This window comes from Poecile atricapillus, chromosome 26 (assembly GCF_030490865.1).
Source record: "Poecile atricapillus isolate bPoeAtr1 chromosome 26, bPoeAtr1.hap1, whole genome shotgun sequence".
NCBI classification, from domain to species: domain Eukaryota; kingdom Metazoa; phylum Chordata; class Aves; order Passeriformes; family Paridae; genus Poecile; species Poecile atricapillus.
Genome location: NC_081274.1, coordinates 594504 through 610152, shown reverse-complemented (window position 1 = coordinate 610152; position 15649 = coordinate 594504). Strand labels below are relative to the sequence as shown.

General features: G+C 39.4%; 1 protein-coding gene across 1 annotated transcript; it reads left to right on the top strand.

The window, feature by feature from the left end:
* Positions 1-882: 882 nt before the first annotated feature.
* Positions 883-14627, top strand: RPS5 (ribosomal protein S5). Its single transcript, XM_058857583.1, has 6 exons — positions 883-963; positions 3067-3172; positions 5619-5828; positions 8580-8708; positions 12457-12555; positions 14524-14627. The coding sequence occupies exons 2-6, from the start codon at positions 3068-3070 to the stop codon at positions 14590-14592; spliced, it is 612 nt and encodes a 203-aa protein (XP_058713566.1). The 5' UTR covers positions 883-963; position 3067; the 3' UTR covers positions 14593-14627.
* The last annotated feature ends 1022 nt before the right edge of the window (positions 14628-15649 follow it).

The window sequence follows — 15649 nt, the reverse complement described above, 5'->3', positions numbered from 1 at the left end:
CCCAAAATCCCTAAAAATTCCCCCAAATCCCTCCCCAAAATCCCCCTAAAAATCCCATTAAAACCCCCCCAAAATCCCAATTTTTCTCCATTGCTAAAAATAAAAGTGGTGACAATTTTGGGGTTTTTGGGGGGATTTTTTTTGATATTTGGGGGGGATCTTCTGGGGATTTTTAGGGGAAATTTGGGAATTTTGAGTTGGGAATTTTTGGGACAGTTTTTGTGATTTAATTTAAAAAATGGGATTTTTTTTTAGGATTTATTGGGAAAATTTTGGGGATTTTTGGGAATTTTGTGAAGGGATTTTTTTGTTGTTGTTTTTTAGGGGGATTTTTTGGGGGGAGGAATTTTTTTGGGGACTTTTAAGGGAGATCGGTGAATTTGGGGATTTAAAGAGAATTTTTTGGGGAATTTTGGTGGAATTTGGGGTGCGGAGGAGCCTGGGGGGGTTCGGGGTCCCCAAAATATCCCCCAACCCGTCCCGCAGAAATCTGCCTAGCAACAGCTGACGTCACTCAAATATCGAGCCGTGATTGGCCAGCGCGTCCCCATGAGTGCCCTCCTCTTCCCGTCCACGCGGGAGCGGCCATTTCCCCTCCACATGTCGCTTCAACACCTCTCTATCCCCTCTTTGTCGCCTCTTTGTCGCCTCTTTGTCGCCTCCTCGCGTGTTTTTACCCCTCTAAAGCCGCCATTTCCCGCCCGCGCGTGTTTTTATCCCTTTATAAACGACAACGACGGCCTTTGGGGCGGGTGCCCGTAACAAACATGGCGGCAGCGTCCGCGACCTCGCTACTGCGCATGCGCAAAACGCGGCAGTGAGGGCAGGGTGGGCGGAAGTTTGGCGTCGTACAAGGAAAGTGCGCATGCGCTACCGGAAGTGGACCCCTGCTCACTATATAAGAGGCCGGGAAGCCCCGTAGCGTTCTTTTCGCTGAGTCGGAGACGCCGCCGCCGCCGCCATGTGAGGGGGGGCGCGGGAAAAGCCGAAATTTCCTGGGAAAAACGGGATTTGTGAGGGGAAAATGGGATTTGTGAGGGAAAAAATGGGATTTGTGAGGGGAAAACAGGGATGGGGAAGGCGGTGAGGTGGGAATTAGGGCCGCGGAAAGGGGGAAAATGGGGATGGGGAAGGTGGGGGGAGGGGAGCGGCCATGAGGGGAAGGGGGGGGGGAGGGAAGCGTTAATTCCGTTTATTTTATTTTTCCTGAGTTTTTAAATTCATGGATTGGGTTTGGATCGTTGGGATTGGGGGAGTTTAGAGAGGGGGGAAATGGGGGATTGGGAAAAGGGGGATCCAGAGTGGGAAAAGAGGGAAAATAGGGAGAAAATGGGATCCAGAGGGAGAAAAAAGAGGGAAAAATAAGATGGGGATCCAGAGGAAAAATTTGGAATAACAGTGGGAAAAGGAGGGAAACAGTGAGAAAATGTGGAATAACAATGGGAAAAAAGGATCCAGAGGGGGGAAAATAAGGAATAATGTTGGGAAAATGGGGGAAAGAGTGAGAAAATGGGGGATAACAGGAGGAAAATGGGATCCAGAGTGGGAAAAATGGGGAATAAACATGGGAAAAGGAGATTTAGGGTGGAAAAATGGGATTCAGAGAGGAAAAATAGGGAATAACCATGGAAAAAGGGGGTTCAGAGTGGGAAAAATGGGATCTAGAGAGGAAAAAAGGGATTCAGGGTGGGAAAAATAGGGAATAACTGTGGGAAAATGGGATTCAGAGTGGGAAAAATAGGGAAGAAGTGTGGGAAAATGGGATTCAGGGTGGAAAAAATGGGATTTAGAGTGGGAAAAATAAGGAATAATCATGGAAAAATGGGATTCAAGGTGGAAAAAATAGGGAATAATTGTGGGAAAATGGGATTCAGGGTGGAAAAATGGGATTCAGAGTGGAAAAAATTGGGAATAAGTGTGGGAAAATGGGATTCAGGGTGGAAAAAATAGGGAAGAACCACGGGAAAATGGGATTCAGGGTGGAAAAATGGGATTCAGAGTGGGAAAAATGTGATCCAGGGAGGAAAAAAGGGATTCAGGGTGGGAAAAATAAGGAATAATCATGGAAAAATGGGATTCAGGGTGGGAAAAATGGGATTTAGAGTGGGAAAAATAAAGAATAATCATGGAAAAAGGGGATTCAGAGTGGGAAAATGGGATTCAGAGCGGGAAAAATAGGGAATAAGTGTGGGAAAAGGGGATTCAGAGTGGGAAAAATTGGGAATAATCATGGAAAAATGGGATTCAGGGTGGAAAAATGGGATTCAGGGTGGAAAAAATGGATCCAGAGTGGGAAAAATAGGGAATAAGTGTGGGAAAATGGGATTCAGGGTGGGAAAAATAGGGAATAAGTGTGGGAAAATGGGATTCAGGGTGGAAAAAATGGGATTTAGAGTGGGAAAAATAAGGAATAATCATGGAAAAACGGGATTCAGGGTGGAAAAATGGGATTCAGAGTGGGAAAAATTGGGAATAATGGTGGAAAAAGGGGGTTCAGAGTGGGAAAATGGGGAATAACAGCAGGAAAATGGGATTCAGAGTGGGAAAAATAAAGAATAATCATGGAAAAAGGGGATTCAGAGAGGAAAAAATGGATCCAGAGTGGGAAAAATTTGGAATAACTGTGGGAAAAGGGGATTCAGGGTGGAAAAAATAGGGAATAAGTGTGGGAAAATGGATTCAGGTTGGGAAAATGGGATCCAGAGAGGAAAAAAGGGATTCAGAGTGGGAAAAATAGGGAATAATCATGGAAAAAGGAGATTTAGGGTGGAAAAAATGGGATTTAGAGTGGGAAAAATAAGGAATAACTGCAGGAAAATGGGATTCAGAGTGGGAAAAAATGGGAATAAGTGTGGAAAAATGGGATTCAGGGTGGGAAAAATAAGGAATAATCATGGAAAAAGGGGATTCAGGGTGGAAAAATGGGATTTAGAGTGGGAAAAATAAGGAATAATCATGGAAAAATGGGATTCAGGGTGGGAAAAGGAAGAAAAGAGAGGGAAAATGGGGATCCAGAGGGAATAAAATCCGGGATTGAAGCGTTCCCTTTATCCCATTTTTCCCCAGAATGACGGATTGGGAGACGGCTCCGGCCGTGACCGAGACTCCGGATATCAAATTGTTCGGGAAGTGGAGCACGGACGATGTCCAGATCAACGACATCTCCCTGCAGGTGAGAATTCCCAAAATTCCAGAGGATTCCCAGATTTCCAGAGGATTCCCAAAATTCCAGAGGATTCCCAGAATTCCAGAGGATTCCCAGAATTCCAGGGGATTCCCAAAATTCCAGGGGATTCCCAGAATTCCAGAGGATTCCCAAAATTCCCGGGGATTCCCAGAATTCCAGGGGATTCCCAAAATTCCAGGGGATTCCCAAAATTCCCGGGGATTCCCAGAATTCCAGGGGATTCCCAAAATTCCAGGGGATTCCCAAAATTCCAGAGGATTCCCAGAATTCCAGAGGATTCCCAGAATTCCAGAGGATTCCCAAAATTCCTGGAGTTCTGGGCTTGGGAGGGAATTTTTTTGCAAGGAAAATTGGGAATTTAGGTTGGAATTTTGGGATTTCCATGGAATTTGGAGTGGAATTTTGGGATTTTGATGGAATTTGAGTCAGAATTTTGGGATTTCCATGGAATTTGAGTCAGAATTTTGGGATTTCCATGGAATTTGAGTCAGAATTTTGGGATTTCCATGGAATTTGAGTCAGAATTTTGGGATTTCCATGGAAATTTGGGCTGGAATTTTGGGATTTCCATGGAATTTGGGCTGGAATTTGGGGATTTCTGTGGAATTTGAGTCAGAATTTTGGGATTTTGATGGGATTTGAGTCGATTTTGGGATTTTCATGGAATTTGGGCTGAAATTTTGGGATTTTGATGGAATTAGGGCAGGAATTTTGGGATTTCCACGGAATTTGAGCCAGAATTTTGTGGATTTTGATGGAATTTGGGCTGGAATTTTGGGATTTCTGTGGAATTTGAGTCAGAACTTTGGGGTTTTGAAGGGATTTGAGCTGGAACTTTGGGGTTTTTGGGGCAAAATTCTGCATTTTGATGGGATTTGCGCCAAAACTTTGTGATTTTCTTCACTTTTGAGCTGGGATTTTGGGGTTTTCCGGTGTCGTGATCCCAAATCCAACCCTGAAATTCCCAAAATTCCGGATTTTCCCAGGATTACATCGCGGTGAAGGAGAAATACGCCAAGTACCTGCCGCACTCGGCCGGGCGTTACGCGGGGCAGGAATCCCGGGATTTCCGTGGAATTTGGGCTGGAATTTGGGGATTTTGATGGAATTTGAGTCGGAATTTTGGGATTTTCATGGAATTTAGACTGGAATTTTGGGATTTTGATGGGATTTTGATGGAATTTTTTGGTTTTGATGGAACTTTGACAGGAATTTTGGGATTTTGATGGGATTTGAGTCAGAATTTTGGAATTTTGAAGGGATTTGAGTCAGAATTTGGGGATTTTGATGGGATTTGGCTGAAATTTGGGGATTTTGATGGGATTTGCTCGGGAATTTTGGGATTTTGATGGGATTTGAGTCAGAATTTGGGGATTTTGATGGAATTTGAGTCAGAATTTTGGGATTTTGATGGGATTTGAGTCAGAATTTTGGGATTTCCATGGAATTGGGGTGGAATTTCAGGATTTTGATGGGATTTGAGCCAGAACTGTGGGATTTCCATGGAACTGGGCTGAAATTTGGGGATTTTGATGGGATTTGAGCTGGAATTTTGGGATTTCCATGAAATTTGGGCTGGAATTTGGGGATTTTAATGGAATTGAGACTGAAATATTCACATTTTTGTGGGTTTTTGGGGCAAAATTCTGCATTTTGATGGGATTTGCGCCAGAACTTTGGGGTTTTTTGGGATCACAATCCCAAATCCAACCCCAGAATTCCCAAAATTCCCGATTTTGCCAGGATTACATCGCGGTGAAGGAGAAATACGCCAAGTACCTGCCGCACTCGGCCGGGCGTTACGCGGGGCAGGAATCCCGGGATTTCCGTGGAATTTGGGCTGGAATTTGGGGATTTTGATGGAATTTGAGTCGGAATTTTGGGATTTTCATGGAATTTAGACTGGAATTTTGGGATTTTGATGGGATTTTGATGGAATTTTTTGGTTTTGATGGAACTTTGACAGGAATTTGGGGATTTGGATGGGATTTGAGTCAGAATTTTGGGATTTTGAAGGGATTTGAGTCAGAATTTGGGGATTTTGATGGAATTGGATCCATAATTTGGGGATTTTGAAGGGATTTGAGTCAGAATTTTGGGATTTCCATGGAATTGAGACTGGAATTTCAGGATTTTTATGGGATTTGAGCCAGAACTGTGGGATTTCCATGGAACTGGGCTGAAATTTGGGGATTTTGATGGGATTTGAGCCAGAATTTTGGGATTTCCATGAAATTTGGGCTGGAATTTGGGGATTTTAATGGAATTGAGACTGAAATATTCACATTTTCATGGGTTTTTGGGGCAAAATTCTGCGTTTTTATTGGTTTTGCGCCAGAATTTTGGGGTTTTGATGGGATTTGCGCCAGAACTTTGGGGTTTTTTGGGGTCCTGATCCCAAATCCAACCCCAAAATTCCGGATTTTGCCAGGATTACATCGCGGTGAAGGAGAAATACGCCAAGTACCTGCCGCACTCGGCCGGGCGTTACGCGGCCAAGCGGTTCCGCAAGGCTCAGTGCCCCATCGTGGAGCGCCTGACCAACTCCATGATGATGCACGGCCGCAACAACGGCAAGAAGCTGATGACGGTCAGGATCGTCAAGCACGCCTTCGAGATCATCCACCTGCTCACCGGGGAGGTGCGAAAATGGGGGGAAAATGGGGATTTTTGGGGAAAAAATGGGAATTTTGGGGAAAAAAATGGGAATTTTAGCGGGTAAAATGGGGATTTTAGGGAAAAAAATGGGAATTTTAGCGGGTAAAATGGGGTTTTTATGGGGAAAAATGCGTTTTTTAGGGGGGAAAATGGGGGAAAAATGAAGTTTTTAGGGGGAAAAATGGGAATTTTAGGGAAAAAAAATGGGAATTTTAGGGGAAAAAAATGGGAATTTTAGGGGGAAAAATTGGGTATTTAGGAGGAAAAAATGGGAATTTTTTGGGGAAAAAAGGGAATTTTAGGGGAAAAAATGGGATTTTGGGGGGGAAAAATGAGATTTTTGGGGGGAAAATGGGGGAAAAATGGGAATTTTAGGGGAAAAAATGGGAATTTTTGGGGTTAAAATGGGGTTTTAGGGGAAAAAATGGGGTTTTGGGGGGAAAAATGGGTTTTTTGGGGGAAAAAATGGGAATTTTAGGGGAAAAAATGGGAATTTTTGGGAGGAAAATAGGAATTTTAGGGAAAAAATGAGGGTTTTAGGAGGAAAAATGGAATTTTTATAGGGAAAAAATGGGGTTTTTACGGGAAAAAATGGGAATTTTAGAGGGGAAAATGGGGAAAAAATTGGAATTTTAGGGGGGAAAATGGGAATTTTAAGGGGGAAAATGGGATTTTTAGGGGAAAAATGGGGTTTTGGGGGGAAAGTGGGAATTTTAGGGGAAAAAATTCGAATTTTAGGGGGGAAAAATGGGGTTTTGGGGGGAAAATGGGAACTTTTGGGGAAAAGATGGGAATTTTAGGGGGTAAAATGGGAATTTTTGGGGAAAAAATTGGAATTTTAAGGGGGAAAATGGGAATTTTAGGGGAAAAAATGGGAATTTTAGGGGGAAAAATGGGGATTTTGGGGAAAAAAATGGGGATTTTGGAGGGAAAAACAGGGAAAAAATGGGGTTTTTAGAGGAAAAATTAGGATTTTTTGAGGGAAAATGGGATTTTTAGGGGAAACAATGGGAATTTTAGGGGGGAAAATGGGAATTTTGGGGGAAAAACGGGGATTTTGGGGGGTAAAATGGGATTTTTAGGGGAAAAATGGGAGTTTCTAGGTACAAAATGGAAATTTTTGGGGAAAAAATGGGGTTTTTAGGAGGAAAAATGGGAATTTTAGGGGAAAAAGTGGGAATTTTAGGGGGGAAAATGGGGTTTTTGTGGGGAAAAATGGGGGTTTTAGGGGGTAAAATGGGGAAAAATGGGAATTCTGGGGGAAAAAGGGATTGTTGGGGAAAAATGGGAATTTTTGGGGGGAAAATGGGAATTTTAGGGGGTAAAATGGGGAAAAATGGGAATTCTGGGGAAAAATGGGGTTTTTAGGGGGGAAAATGGGAATTTTGGGGGAAAAAATGGGAATTTTTGGGGAAAAATGGGGATTTTGGGGGGAAAAATGGGAATTTTAGGGGGGAAAATGGGATTTTTAGGGGAAAAATGGGAATTTTAGGAGGTAAAATGGGAATTTTAGGGGGCAAAATGGGGAAAAAATGGAAATTCTGGGGGAAAAGAATTGGGTTTTTAGGGAAAAAAATGGGGGTTTTAGGAGGAAAAATGGGAATTCCGGAGGGAAAAATGGGGTTTTTAGGGAGGGAAATGAAAAGGAAGTGGAATTTTAGGGGGGAAAATGGGGTTTTTATGGGGAAAAATTTTTTTGGGGTGGGAAAATGAAGGGAAAATGGGATTTTTAGGGGAAAAGATGAGGGTTTTGGGGGAAAAATTGGGATTTTTTTTGCAGAAAAATGGGGTTTTTTTTTTTAAGAAAAAGGGTTTTTTTGCAGGCGAAAATGGGATTTTTTGAGGAAAATGGGATTTTTTTGAAGAAAAATGGGGTTTTTAGGGGGAAAAATTGGGGGTTTTGGGGGAAAAATGAATGAAAGATGGGATTTTTTGGGGGGAAAACGGGGAAAAAAGAGGTTTTTAGGGGAAAAATGGGATTTTTTGAAGAAAAATGGGATTATGGGGGGAAAACAGGAAAAAAATGGGGTTTTGGGGGGAGAAATGGAGAAAAAATAGGGTTTTTAGCGGAAGAGTTGGGGTTTTGGGGGGAAAAATGGGATTTTTTTGAGGTAAAATGGGATTTTTTTTAAAGAAAAATGGGTTTTTAGGGGGGAAATTGGGAAAAATTGGGGGTTTTGAGAGGAAATGTGGAAAATTGGGGTTTTAGGGGAAAATTGGGGGGTTTAGGGGAAAATGAATGAAAATCAGAATTTTAGGAGGAGAAATGAAGGAAAAATGGAGTTTTGTGGGGCGGAAGTAATTCTTTTGGGACCAAGGATGAGGATTTGGGGTTTCTGGGATAGAGGAAGGGAATTCCAGGATTTTTTGGGATTCCAGAGAGTTTTTTTGGGATTCAGGAGAATTTTTTTGGCATCCAGGGCAGTTTTAAGTACATTTATTTGGGGATCCACCATAATTTTGGGGGATTTTGGAGCTTGGGAATGGAATTTTTGGGGTCCAGGACGAGAATTCCGGGATTTTTTGGGATCCAGGAGGAGAATTCCAGGAGTTTTTTTGGGATTCAAGAGCATTTTTTTGGGATCCAGTGCAGTTTTAGGGACATTTTTCTGCCTTCCAGCCTCGTATTCTCACCCATTTCCACGGGAATTTCTCCGGAATTCCGGGAATTCTTGGAATTCTGGGAATCCCTTTGGAATTCTGGGAATTCCATCCCAATTTCCCTCTTTTCCAGAACCCTCTGCAGGTCCTGGTCAACGCCATCATCAACTCCGGCCCCCGCGAGGACTCGACTCGAATCGGCCGCGCCGGCACCGTGCGCAGACAGGCCGTCGACGTCTCCCCTCTCCGCAGGGTCAACCAGGTCCTTCCTCATTCCCAAATCCCAAAATTCCCACATTCCCAAGGATTTTTCCATAGATTTAGTTTATCCTGATTTTTTGGGAATTTTTCCCATTTTTTTCCGCTTTTTTTTCGGTTTTTCTCTCATTTTTTTCTCATTTTTTTTGCATTTTTTTCCAATTTTTTTCCAATTTTTTTTCCCATTTTTTTCGCATTTTTTTCTCATTTTTTTCTCATTTTTTTGGCTTTTTTTTCCTTCTCAACAGGGTCAACCAGGTCCTTCCTCATCCCCAAAATCCCAAAATTCCCACATTCCCAAGGATTTTTCCATAGATTTGGTTTATCCTGAATTTTTGGGAATTTTCCCCATTTTTTCCCCTTTTTTTTCGGTTTTTTTCTCATTTTTTTCTCATTTTTTTCGCATTTTTTTCCCATTTTTTTTCCCATTTTTTTCCCATTTTTTCCTCATTTTTTTCCCTTTTTTTTCCTCTTCTCCCAGTTTTGTTTTCCTCTCTGCAGGGTCAGCCAGGTCCTTCCTCATCCCCAAATCCCAAAATTCCCACATTCCCAAGAATTTTTCCATAGCTTTGGTTTATCCTGATTTTTTTGGAATTTTCCCCATTTTTTTCCCCATTTTTTTCCCCATTTTTTTCCCCATTTTTTTGCTTTTTTTTCCTTTTTTTTCTCTTTTTTTCTATTTTTCTTCTCTGCAGGGTCAACCAGGTCCTTCCTCACCCCCAAATCCCAAAATTCCCACATTCCCAAGGATTTTTCCATAGATTTGGTTTATCCTGAATTTTTGGGAATTTTTCCCATTTTTTCCCCTTTTTTTTCGGTTTTTTTCTCATTTTTTTCTCGTTTTTTTCGCATTTTTTTCCAATTTTTTTTCCCATTTTTTTCCCATTTTTTCCTCATTTTTTTCCCTTTTTTTTTTTCCTCTTCTCCCAGTTTTGTTTTCCTCTCTGCAGGGTCAACCAGGTCCTTCCCCACCCCAAAATCCCAAAATTCCCACATTCCCAAGGATTTTTCCATAGATTTAGTTTATCCTGATTTTTTGGGAATTTTTCCCATTTTTTCCCCTTTTTTTTCGGTTTTTTTCTCATTTTTTTCGCATTTTTTTCGCATTTTTTTCCAATTTTTTTTCCCATTTTTTTCTCTTTTTTTCATTTTTTTCTCATTTTTTTGGCTTTTTTTTCCTCTCTGCAGGGTCAACCAGGTCCTTCCCCATCCCCAGACCCCAAAATTCCCACATTCCCAAGGATTTTTCCATAGATTTAGTTTATCCTGAATTTTTGGGAATTTTTCCCATTTTTTCCCCATTTTTTTTAGGTTTTTTTCCCATTTTTTTCTCATTTCCCATTTTTTTTTCTTTTTTCCCATTTTTTTTTCTCTCTGCAGGGTCAACCAGGTCCTTCCCCATCCCAAATCCCAAAATTCCCACATTCCCAAGGGTTTTTCCATAGATTTAGTTTATCCTGATTTTTTGGGAATTTTTCCCATTTTTTTCCCATTTTTTTCCCCTTTTTTTTCTCTTTTTTTTCCCTGTTTTTTTCTCTTTTTTTTTGGTTTTTTCTCCTCTCTGCAGGGTCAACCAGGTCCTTCCCCATCCCCAAATCCCAAAATTCCCACATTCCCAAGGATTTTTCCATAGATTTAGTTTATCCTGATTTTTTGGGAATTTTTCCCCTTTTTTTTTTGTTTTTTTCTCATTTTTTTCTGATTTTTTTCTCTTTTTTTTCATTTTTTTCTCATTTTTTTGGCTTTTTTTTCCTTAACAGGGTCAACCAGGTCCTTCCTCATCCCCAAATCCCAAAATTCCCACATTCCCAAGGATTTTTCCATAGATTTGGTTTATCCTGATTTTTTGGGATTTTTTCCCATTTTTTCCCCTTTTTTTTCGTTTTTTTTCTCATTTTTTTCTCATTTTTTTCGCATTTTTTTCCAATTTTTTTCCAATTTTTTTTCCCATTTTTTCCTCATTTTTTTCCCTTTTTTTTCCTCTTCTCCCAGTTTTGTTTTCCTCTCTGCAGGGTCAACCAGGTCCTTCCCCATCCCCAAATCCCAAAATTCCCACATTCCCAAGGATTTTTCCATAGATTTGGTTTATCCTGAATTTTGGGAATTTTTCCCATTTTTTTCCCATTTTTTTTCCCTTTTTTTCCTGTTTTTTTTCCCTTTTCTGACATTTTTTTTTTCCTCTCCGCAGGGTCAACCAGGTCCTTCCTCACCCCCAAATCCCAAAATTCCCACATTCCCAAGGGTTTTTCCGTAGGTTTAGTTTATCCTGAATTTTTGGGAATTTTTCCCATTTTTTCCACTTTTTTTTCGGTTTTTTTCTCTTTTTTTTCTCATTTTTTTCTCATTTTTTTCTCATTTTTTTCGCATTTTTTTCCAATTTTTTTCCAATTTTTTTTCCAATTTTTTTCTCTTTTTTTTTTTTCATTTTTTTCTCATTTTTTTCTCATTTTTTTCGCTTTTTTTTCCAATTTTTTTCCCATTTTTTTCCCATTTTTTCCTCATTTTTTTCCCTTTTTTTTCCTCTTCTCCCAGTTTTGTTTTCCTCTCTGCAGGGTCAACCAGGTCCTTCCTCATCCCCAGATCCCAAAATTCCCACATTCCCAAGGATTTTTCCATAGATTTGGTTTATCCTGAATTTTTGGGAATTTTTCCCATTTTTTTCCGCTTTTTTTTCCCCATTTTTTTTCGACTTTTTTCTCATTTTTTTCTCATTTTTTTCTCATTTTTTTCTCATTTTTTTCTCATTTTTTCCCATTTTTTTCCCATTTTTTTCTCATTTTTTTCTCATTTTTTTCTTATTTTTTTCTTATTTTTTCCCATTTTTTTTCTCATTTTTTTTCTCATTTTTTTCTCATTTTTTTGTTTTGTTTTCTTCTCGGCAGGGTCAACCAGGTCCTTCCTCATCCCCAAATCCCAAAATTCCCACATTCCCAAGGATTTTTCCATAGATTTAGTTTATCCTGAATTTTTGGGAATTTTTCCCATTTTTTCCCCTTTTTTTTCGGTTTTTTTCTCATTTTTTTCTCATTTTTTTTGCATTTTTTTCCAATTTTTTTCCAATTTTTTTCCCATTTTTTTCCCATTTTTTCCTCATTTTTTTCCCTTTTTTTTCCTCTTCTCCCAGTTTTGTTTTCCTCTCTGCAGGGTCAACCAGGTCCTTCCTCATCCCCAGATCCCAAAATTCCCACATTCCCAAGGGTTTTTCCATAGCTTTGGTTTATCCTGAATTTTTGGGAATTTTTCCCATTTTTTTCCCATTTTTTCCCCCAAATTTCCTCTAAAATTCCCAATTTTTCCCCCAAAATCCCCAAATTTCCCCCAAACCCTCCCAGAATTCCCAATTTTTCCCAACATTCCCAGTTTTTTTCCCCCAAAACCCCCAAATTTCCCCCCAAAATCCCCATTTCCCCTCAAAAAAATCCCATTTTTTCCCCCAAAATTCCCAATTTTCCCCCAAACCCCCAAATTTCCCCCCAAAATTCCCAATTTTTCCTCATTTTCCCAATTTTCCTCCCAAAATTCCCAATTTTCCCCCAAAATTCCCAATTTTTCTTCATTTTCCTCCCAAAATTCCCAATTTTTCCCCCCAAAAAAACACCAAAATTCCCATTTCCCCTCAAAAAAATCCCATTTTTCCCCCAAAATCCCCAAATTTCCCCCAAACCCTCCCAGAATTCCCAAACCCTCCCAGAATTCCCAAATCCCTCCCAGAATTCCCATTTTTTCCCAACATTCCCATTTTTTCCCCCCAGGCCATCTGGCTGCTGTGCACGGGCGCTCGCGAAGCCGCTTTCCGCAACATCAAAACCATCGCCGAGTGCTTGGCCGACGAACTCATCAACGCCGCCAAGGTCAGCAGAATTCCCAAAATTCCAGCCCCAAATTCCCAAAAATCCCATCCTTTCCTTTATTCCCACTTTTTCCCTTTTTTTCCCAGTTTTTTCCCATTTTTCCACATTTTTTTCTGATTTTTTTCTGATTTTTTTCTGATTTTTTTTTCCCGATTTTTCAGGTATTTTTCCATATTTTTTTCCCATTTCTCTTTTTTCTCCTTTTTATCCCATTTTTACGTATTTTTCCACATTTTTTCCCATTTTTCCCTATTTTTTTCTAATTTTTTTCTGATTTTTTTCCAATTTTTTTTTCTGATTTTTTCTGATTTTTCCATTTTTTTCTCTTTTTCCATATTTTTTCTTCTTTCTTTCCCATTTTTCCATTTTTCCTCCCATTTTCCTCCTTTTTTCTCCTTTTTATCCCATTTTTCCATATTTTTCCACATTTTTTTCCTGTTTTTTCCCATTTTTTACTGAATTTTTTGGATTTTTTTCCAATTTTTTCTGATTTTTCCATTTTTTTCTCCATTTTCCAGTTTTTCCTTCTTTTTTCCCATTTTTCCATTTTTCCTCCCATTTCCCTCTTTTTTCCTTGTTTTTATCCTAATTTTTCATCTTTTTTCTCATTTTTTTCCCATTTTTCCACATTTTTTTCTGATTTTTTTCTGTTTTTTTCCCGATTTTTCAGGTATTTTTCCATCTTTTTTTTCCCATTTTTCCATCTTTTTTCCATCTTTATTTTCCATTTTTCCATATTTTCCTCCCATTTTTCTTTTTTCTCTTTTTTATCCCATTTTTCCCTTTTTTTCCCCGTTTTTTTTCCCATTTTTCCACATTTTTTCTGATTTTTTTTTTGATTTTTTTCTGATTTTTTTTCCCCGATTTTTCAGGTATTTTTCCATCTTTTTTTACCATTTTTCCATCTTTTTTTTCCATTTTTCCACATTTTTGTCCCATTTCTCTGTTTTCTCTTATTTATCCCATTTTTACGTATTTTTCCTCATTTTTTGTCATTTTTCCACATTTTTTTCTGATTTTTTTCTGATTTTTTTCCAGTTTTTTTCCAATTTTTTCTGATTTTTCCATTTTTTTCTCCATTTTCCATCTTTTTTCCTTCTTTTTTCCTATTTTTCCATTTTTCCTCCCATTTTTCTTTTTTCTTGTTTTTATCCTAATTTTTCATCTTTTGTCTCATTTTTTTCCCATTTTTCCACATTTTTTTCTCATTTTTTTCTGTTTTTTTCCCGATTTTTCAGGTATTTTTCCATCTTTTTTTCCCATTTTTCCATCTTTTCTCCATCTTTTTTTTTCCATTTTTCCATATTTTCCTCCCATTTCTCTTTTTTCTCCTTTTTATCCCATTTTTACGTATTTTTCCACATTTTTTCCCATTTTTCCACATTTTTTTTGGATTTTTTTCTGTTCTTTTTCTGATTTTTCCTGATTTTTCAGGTATTTTTCCATTTTTTTCCCCATTTTTCCATCTTTTTTCCTTCTTTTTTCCCATTTTTCCATTTTTCCTCCCATTTTCCCTTTTTTCTTGTTTTTATCCTAATTTTTCATCTTTTTTCTCATTTTTTTCCCATTTTTCCACATTATTTTCTCATTTTTTTCTGATCTTCTCCCGATTTTTTCTGATTTTTCCATCTTTTTTTCTGTTTTTCCATCTTCTTTCCTTCTTTTTTCCCATTTTTCCATTTTTCCTCCCATTTCCCTCCTTTTTTTCTTGTTTTTATCCCGTTTTTCCATTTTTTTCCACATTTTTTTCCCATTTTTCCCTCAAAATTCCCAATTTTTCCTCGTTTCCTTCCAATTTCCCACCCAAAATTCCCAATTTCCCCCCCCATCCCAAAATTTCCCCCCAAAATTCCCGAATTTCCCCCCAAAATTCCCAATTTTTCCCCCAAAATTCCCGAATTTCCCCCAGAATTCCCAATTTTCCCCCAGAATTCCCAGATTTTCCCAATTTTCCCGTTTTTTCCCCAGGGCTCCTCCAATTCCTACGCCATCAAGAAGAAGGACGAGCTGGAGCGCGTGGCCAAATCCAACCGCTGAATTCCCAAAAAAACCCCGGAATTCCCGGAATTCCCGGAATTCCCAAATAAAAATCCCAGGATTTGGATCCCGAAAATCCCGGAGCCGGAAATTGGGGAATTTTGGGGGGGAAATTTGGGAATTTTGGGGGGAAAAGGAAAAATTGGGAATTTTGGGGGAACTTGGGAATTTTGGAAAGAAATTTGGGAATATTGGGGGAAAATTGGAAGGAAATGAGGACAAAATTGGGAATTTTGGGGGGAAAATGAGGAAAAATTGGGAATTTTGGGGGAAATTTGGGAATTTTGAGGGGAAAATGAGGAAAAATTGGGAATTTTGGGAAAAAAATGGGAATTTTGGGGGGAAATTTATGAATTTGGAGGGGAAAAAGGAAAAATTGGGATTTTGGGGGAATTTGGGAATTTTGGAAAGAAATTTGGGAATTTTGGGGGGAAATTGGAAGGAAATGAGGAAAAAATTGGGAATTTTGGGGGGAAAATGAGGAAAAATTGGGAATTTTGGGGAGAAATTTGGGAATTTTGGGGGGAAAATGAGGAAAAAATTGGGAATTTTGGGGATTTTTTTGGGAACTTTGTGGGGTTTTAGGGGAATTTTTGGGAATTCCATGAGAATTTTTGGGAATTCTGGGGCTTTTTTGGGAATTCTGTGTGATTTTTTAAGGAATTTTATGGGAATTCCTCGCGTTTCTCGCAGCAATTCCATGAAATTTTCCGGGAATTCCATCCCCATCCCCTCCCCCCCTCATCCCATCCCAAATTCCCGAAATTCCCTCCCATTCCCAAAAAAAAAACCCACTCGGAGCCGTTGGGAGCAGCAGGATCCCGATTTTTCCACGGGAATTTCGGGAAAATCCGGAGCCCGCACGCGACAATCGCAGAATTCCCGGGAATTCCCATCCCCCACCCCCCTTCTCCCGGATTTTCTGGGAATTCTGAGGGGATTTTGGGGGGAAAAATTGGGATTTTGGGAATTCTGGGGGAAAAAAATGGGAATTTTGGGGGATTTCTGGGAGGATTTTTGGGAATTCTGAGGGATTTTTGGGGGAAGTTTTTGGGAT